Source organism: Schistocerca nitens, chromosome 4 (genome assembly GCF_023898315.1).
Source record: "Schistocerca nitens isolate TAMUIC-IGC-003100 chromosome 4, iqSchNite1.1, whole genome shotgun sequence".
In the NCBI taxonomy this organism is placed as follows: Eukaryota; Metazoa; Arthropoda; class Insecta; order Orthoptera; family Acrididae; genus Schistocerca; species Schistocerca nitens.
Window position 1 is genome coordinate 778324073 of NC_064617.1, and position 7663 is coordinate 778331735.

The following is a 7663-nucleotide window of genomic DNA, read 5'->3' on the forward strand; positions in this document are numbered from 1 at the left end:
AAACAAAAATACTTAAAAAGACAGTGATATTTTAAAACTGGTTTAATTTTAGTTGACTTTGGTGAATTGAGCAGCGAATTAGGTAAAGTTGGCCGCTTACATCAGGGGCAAGGAGGTACGTAGCGCGGCCACTGCGACGTTAGAGGATGTGAGAGGGGAAGTGTTGGAGTGTTTTATTGTTTGTTTTCCAGTACTAACAACGCAGCTGAGTGCGCCACTCCTACTGATCAGCTGCTATGGTATAAATTTTGGGACGAAAGTAACACGGATTCGTGAATGCGCATTGGGGTGTATGAAAACTTCAAGTTTGATGCACGTTTGGAGCAAGGAATATGGTTCAAAAAATGGCTCTGAGCATATTGGGACTTAACTTCTGATGTTATCAGTCCCCTAGAACTTAGAAGTACTTAAACCTAATTAACCTAAGGACATCACACACATCCATGTCCGAGGCAGGATTCGAACCTGTGACCGTAGCGGTCGCGCGGTTCCAGACCGTAGCGCCTATAACCGCTCGGCCACTCCGGCCGGCCAAGGAATATGAAATTAAATTAAGGATATTATGATACAACGCGATGAGTAGAAGGAAAATGACTTTCAAAACATTTAGTAAATATTGCAGAATACATTTAAAGATAAGTACAATGACTGTTATTAGTTAACCATCCGCTTCACAGAAAACACAACAGCACTTCATCAGGCAATTGGGGTCGCAGAAGATGACGGCAATCCGAAACAGAGAACAATCGACACGAAGTGTTCCGGATCTTGCCGACTTTTAACTATCAGCACTCGGTGGCCGAAGGCCAACTGATCATGTTTATACTGTAGCTGGTTTATTGTGGGCTCATAACATATTAATTTATGTGGTTACCTGTTAATTAAATGATCGTTACATATACGGTCAAAGCTTCTGCCAAATATGTCAGTAGTAGCCCTTTAAAAAACAGTTGACGAACACTGCTTTAGAGTATCGAAGTTCTCTTTTGCAATGGCTTGTGGACTGCTCTGTACTTCTGGGATTTCGCCAGGAGGGGAGGAGCAGGTGCAAACGCCTCGGAGCGGCCACTTGCCGGTGAACGCTGTCCGCAGCACGCGGTACCTCCACGTGCCTCCGGCCCTCTGTAGTATCGACCGCAAGCCGGCGTGCACCTGTCCACGCCGCGTGTGCTAGGCGCCACTACACCGCCGCAAGGCCGCGCGGCTCCACCTCAAGGCTACGGCTGTAAGAGCCACGATTAAGCTTTGCGCCGCATACAGGGTGGTCCATTGATTGTGACCGGGCCAAATATCTCACGAAATAAGCGTCAAGCGAAAAAACTACAAAGAACGAAACTTGTCTAGCTTGAAGGGGGAAACCAGATGGCGCTATGGGTTGGCCCGCTAGATGACGCTGCAATAGGTTAAACGGATATAAACAGCGTTTTTTAAAAAATAGGAACCCCATTTTTTATTACATATTCGTGTAGTACGTAAAGAAATATGAATGTTTTAAAAAAATGGTTCAAATGGCTCTGAGCACTATGGGACTCAACTGCTGAGGTCATTAGTCCCCTAGAACTTAGAACTAGTTAAACCTAACTAACCTAAGGACATCACACACATCCATGCCCGAGGCAGGATTCGAACCTGCGACCGCAGCGGTCTCACGGTTCCAGACTGCAGCGCCAGAACCGCGCGGCCACTTCGGCCGGCATGAATGTTTTAGTTGGATCACTTTTTTCGCTTTGTGATAGATTGAGCTGTAATGACCTATGACAGCGCCGGCTGCTGCTTCGGTCGCAGGTTCGAATGCTGCCTCGGGCATGGATATGTGTGATGTCCTTAGGTTAGTTAGGTTTAAGTAGTTCTAAGTCTAGGCGACTGATGACGTCAGATGTTGAGTCCCATAGTGCTCAGAGCCATTTGAACCATTTTTGAACCTATGCCAGCGCCATCTAGCGGGCCAACCATAGCGCCATCTGGTTTCCTCCTTCAAGCTAGACGAGTTTCTTTCTTTGTAGTTTTTTAGTTTGATGCTTATTTCGTGAGATATTTGGCCCGGTCACTTTCAATGGACCACTCTGTATATTCATCAGGGTCGAGATATATATTATCCGTAACAAAATATTTGTTACTCGCTACTTTAGTTATTGACCTCGTTATTATTATACATTTTGCCCGAAGGCAAGTCTTCACACGATTGCTCTCTGTGCACTTGAGCCTTCTGCCGTTCTCTTCGTTTACACTTATCTTCTACTTCCTTCAATGTCATCCATCATCTTATACCTTCTCCTTCCTTTCATTCTTCACCCATGCACTCATGCTTCCATTACATTTACCATCAAAAAGTTCCCGTCGCAACATCTGACCTAGCCAACTCTTTTTTTTTTTTTGTTTTTAATTGTAGTTCGAGTAGTCTTCTTCTCTCCCACATTCTTTCCAATGACTCTTCCTTATCCACTCCCTGTCAAAAGCCGTGCCGAGGTTGATGAACTACTTCTCGTCAGATTACCGAAGCTAAATACCATGGGACGTGGCCGGTACTTGGGTGGTGACCGGTCAGGTATCAGTCTGATTTTAGCAGCGGCAAGGCGAGGATGTCGGCTGCATCCCGCCAGCGGGGCCGATCGCGAGTACTTTGTGTTTACTTCCTCGTCGCTCATGGATTTGGTTTATTTTTACGTTCAGCGCGCTGTGGCACATTCCTACAGGCACGACACGATAACGTTCACTTTTCGACCATATCGTACCCGACCACATGCTTACGAAGTCGAGTAGTACCTTTGGAACCATCCCAGATTGGATCCATCGCTGACTGTCGGCATACGTTTTTCCATCACGGACAGAGTCGCTTACGTAAAGATTACATCTACGGCCGCTTGCGCTGACGTGTTTACTGAGTATGCCGGTGCCCCTTAGTTCAAACACTCCAACGGTCACATCGGAGCAGTCAGGTGGACCACGCGGGGCTTGGGCAAGTTTTTGAGCTTCCTTTTGAGGTGACAGAAAAAGTTGTCAACGAAATTTGGTCAGCCATATGACGGAAAAATGGCAGACTTTCGAAATGTACAAAGTCTACAACCGAGTGCCCCACTTCTTTGGATGTGTGGCTTACATATCTCACACACGTCTCCCACAGACAGTGGCATAGCCATTCTTCTCCGTGAGATTTAGACAGCCACTGACCTGCGATACCTCTTGAGTACGAGGCGCATGGCCATTACGGTCAACGCCTTGCAGCTTGTTAACATCTATGCCCCTTTTGACTCGGAGCAGTGGAGGGGACACTCACGTTCCTTCACGGAGCATTTAGCACAACTAGCACACTCTGCCAGGGTCGACTGGATGACATGGTGATAGATGGCGACTTCAGTCACACTCAGGCGCCTACTGACAAGCTGCTGCGCGATTCATCTTGCTTCTGACTTGAGATGCTTATATGGACCTTCATCTGGTGACCATGTGGTGACATACACAATGTGACACCTCCGCATTCATCCCCAGATTCACTTAACTTACCAGCAGCTCGCCAAGGAGGATAGATCGGATTTACATCACATGGCAGCGATAGGTGTTGGCGAATTATGGCCTAGGGCATACATCTGTGCTATTTCCATCTGTCCGCTGGAAGACGAATATCAGCCATATCGCCTCAGAAGTATACAGGTATGCAGCGGAGACCACGTGGCACCAAGCGATCAGTTGTCGCAGTCGCTTCGAAGTGGTATTAACTTGGTGGATCAATGCCAAGCCTGCTCTCCAGCGGACGCTGATGGCATACGGAAGGGATGCAGCAACATGGAGAGGATGACGGTGACTTTTATTATATCATAGAACGAGTACGTTCCAGTATGCTCCCCTTACCAGATTTCCCGATGTTGATCAACTGCACTAAAGCCAAGATCGTCACCCTGGTAAGCCTTCAGCTATACAGTTCCAATATAAAGGCGCCAACTACAGATGGGTTATCTCAGGTACGATGCACCACGTTAACTTGGAGCGTAAAAAGTGCACGAGAGTGCTGGTGCATAACTTGGTTACTGATGACAGTCGACTTGTATAGGCGCAATGGGGCATTATGGTAGCCTGCTACGTGGCAGAGCATGAAGATTCTGTGACGGTAATCACCGTTTCCGGACTACTCCATGGTAAAGTTCCAGTGGACGTGACAAAGGACGTATTGCAGCACGTGATGGTAGATTAAGTTCACGGCGCTATTTGTAAAAGGGCAGCTAACAAATCGCCAGGGTCCCCATTGGTGTTTTACAGGACTTCTCAACTGCTATTGATATCATGTTGGAGTGAGATTTGTAGTCCGCAGCTCGTGGTCGTGCGGTAGCGTTCTCGCTTCCCACGCCCGGGGTCCCGGGTTCGATTCCCGGCGGGGTCAGGGATTTTCTCTGCCTCGTGATGACTGGGTGTTTTGTGATGTCCTTAGGTTAGTTAGGTTTAAGTAGTTCTAAGTTCTAGGGGACTGATGACCATAGATGTTAAGTCCCATAGTGCTCAGAGCCATTTGAACCTTTTTTTTTTTTTTTTTTTTTGAGATTTGTAGAGAATTCCTGTCCCCCGAAACATGCCCACTTGAGGCTTTCCTCAAAGGGCTGATAATAACAAAACACAAACCTATAGGAGGGAACCGAATACGAGACTACCGACCTTTGACCATGTTCAACAGTAACTTGAAAATTTTCATGTGGCTGCTGGCAAACCGTATGCGTTGTTCAATCTGCCTCATCGTCTCCAAGGACCAAACTTCCCCAGGACGTCCATACAATATCGAATCTGCTCTGTGCCAGCACAGGGACTTATGCATTCTGACCTCACAGGATTCGAGTCAGGCGTTCAATCGTGTCCTTTGTTATGTGGCCTGAGCTAACGTTTAACAGGACTAATTTGGCGATCGAACTCACCAATGCCAATGATATAATGTTCGTCGTCCGTGGAGCTGAAGACATGACAGAGACCATGTTGGGGACTGCACGTATGGAGCAGCATCTGGAAGTAAAACCAACATCGACAAGTGGCTCAGGCTGCCTAACGGTCAGATTTGTCACGAATGTGAGTTGCCCCCTTTCGATTTACCGACTCGCTATGCTCCCCAGGACTGGACTTCACAGCGGACATCTGGCGCACAATAACAATGAACTATAAACGCTTATTGCAACAGACACGGGCCAGTATAGTGTTTCAACGCTTATGGTCCCTGAAAATCGTATAGTGAGTACATTATGCCAGTGCGTATTTAGCATCACGGTTTCCATGAGTCACACAAACTCTACGCATTACGCACCCAGTGCCTCGTTGCATTATGGCTGCTTTCTGCTCCTTTGTCAGCACAAGCATGTTGTTTAAGATTATGTACGACTTCCTCACACTACTGAAAGACAAAGTGGGTAGGGGACGCTCGGGCTCGTCAGCGTCTATGTCAGGACAGTGGCCCGCTCATCAATGCGCACCTAAAGATGTGGCGTCGATGCCCATTGAGCCTTATGAACCCGTTTCTGATCGCGATGGTACTAGCCTCTTTCGACCCACCGATTATCTCAGGACATCTCTTGTCTCCCTTCAATCGCCTCGGGTGATTATATGCAGAACACAGTTATTTATGTCAAGTGACCGTGACGCCAATTTTGGAGAGGAAGAAACGACTTTACAGTGAACTACAGTAATACCTCCGGCCTAACGTGATCGAATTCAAATATCCGAATAGCAGTCGGAGGTGGTGTGGAGAACGGTACATCATCCCTTACTAGACGCTGACGCAAAAGTCCCGTGGTATGTGGCTGTTAACAGGAAATATGTGACACACTAGCGCCACTTGCCCAACAAGCCACGACGTGAATACCGGCGACCACCGTCTCAGCTGTGGGGACGTGGGATACGTGTGGTATCTTGTGCGCCAGATTTTAGTGCATATCCTATGCGCAACGCCACGCCATATCGACGCATATGTGGTACTTCTACAGGTTGAAAAATTCTACTCCAGGGTTCAGACGAGCACAGTCCTGTGGATCCGCGGCCAGGCGGTGAAATGTCTCCAAGCACGTTCGTGATTTCTGGTGTTAACTTCAAGAGCGGCACCACGCCCTTGTGCACCACCCTCAATACGGACAACTTTTTTAAATTACCTGTGGATTGTCTTGCACCATACATCGACTAGCTGGAACGTCCTCGGCGAGAGAAGTTGGTATGACTGATTTTAACGAACGAACGTGCTACAAAACGGACTGAAACGAGAAGACACGCGCGGTGACCCGGCGTCACGTACGAGGGTGCGTCACTTCCCCCACGTCTGTTATTATTTTGTTTTTCATTTTTCTCCTCAATGTTCATCACACGCCATAAGCATAATTTAGTTCTCACCTTCCGACTCAGCACGACGTATCACAGGACTTCCCCTTGGTTCTTCATGTAGAAAATAAAAAAAAATTGCTCTATGGCTGTAGACTATGGTATATGTCTTTGTTTTTTTTTTCGGTTTGGCGCATTCTTCTTCTTCTCTCCCTCTTCGTCAAGGTGTGACCGTGGCCAGGCCCTGGGTTGCGACCCCTGCCCATTCCACCCTCTGTCCCCTCCTATATCTCCCTTATTGGAGAAAACAAGAAAAGAATAGTACCCAACGCGCTGTTGACATTTTCCCCTTTGTCTGTAGGCGGCGTGATCATCACCAGCCTTTACACAAAATGTTCTCGATTCAATCCCTAACCCGTCCATAGTGTCTTATGAAATGAGGACACGTGACACTGTAGATGGTGATCTGTCCGTCGGATGTGCCGACACTGGGTTTCACCCTCTCCATTTTTTCATCATCTCCAACACGAAAATGACACTTCACTACTCACATACACACACACACACACACACACACACAAACTCACCCGTCAGTCACCTACGTTTAACAAATGCACTTACTTACACAGCTCTCATACTTCGTGTAGAAATGGTACATATGGGCCCGAAGTACAGGGAAAATATTTCCTAGTAGGTAGCTGAACCTACCCTTCAGCATCTCGCAGCCATTCATGCCAGATGACTTTACGTTTTATTAGTTAGTCAGTTTACCCTATAAATCCGTCCCATCCTCCTCCACACCAATATCTCGAATGATTCCTACCACCTTCCGTTTTTCCTCAACGTACATGTTTCAGCTGCATAGTCCCACACTTCAGACAAAAATACTTAGCTAGCTAGTTAGTCTTTTATGAGGTCTATTATCTACCTTTCCACATAAAAAGTTTCTCTCTCTATTTAAAGCTTCCTTAGCTACCACAATTCAGGCTTTGATGTCACCCTAGATCACCCATTATTATGCTTCCTACGTACTTGAAAGATTTCACATGTCAGATTCTAGTTTATCCTATCTAATGTTAGCTGTTTCACCACCTTTACCAACCACCATACGTTTTGTTTTTCTGTTTCTGATCTTCATACCATACTCTTCACAGGTTTCTCTCTTAACGTTTTGTTTATACTACGTACTTTCACTCTCTGCTAATAAGACCATATCGTCTGAACAGAGAAAGAGAGAACTTGTGGGAGGGGGGGGGGGGGGGAGACTAAATGGTTAAAAGGGAGAGAGAACTACGTCACTTGATCCAGAACAGCTGGTGTCGATGAAGGGAAAGCAATTCGTAGATTGTTGTTTGTTGCATCTGCGTATTGCTTCATGATATAATCT

General features: G+C 46.7%; 1 protein-coding gene across 1 annotated transcript in view; it reads right to left on the bottom strand.

Annotated features, from left to right (window-relative positions):
- LOC126252563 (serine/arginine repetitive matrix protein 1-like) overlaps positions 1 to 5328 on the bottom strand; it is a 191459-nt gene extending 186131 nt beyond the window's left edge. Inside the window, exon 1 of the mRNA XM_049953463.1 lies at positions 5276 to 5328. Coding sequence (XP_049809420.1) covers positions 5276 to 5328 — 53 coding nt within the window. The remainder of the gene's footprint in view (positions 1 to 5275) is intronic.
- Positions 5329 to 7663: the final 2335 nt, after the last annotated feature.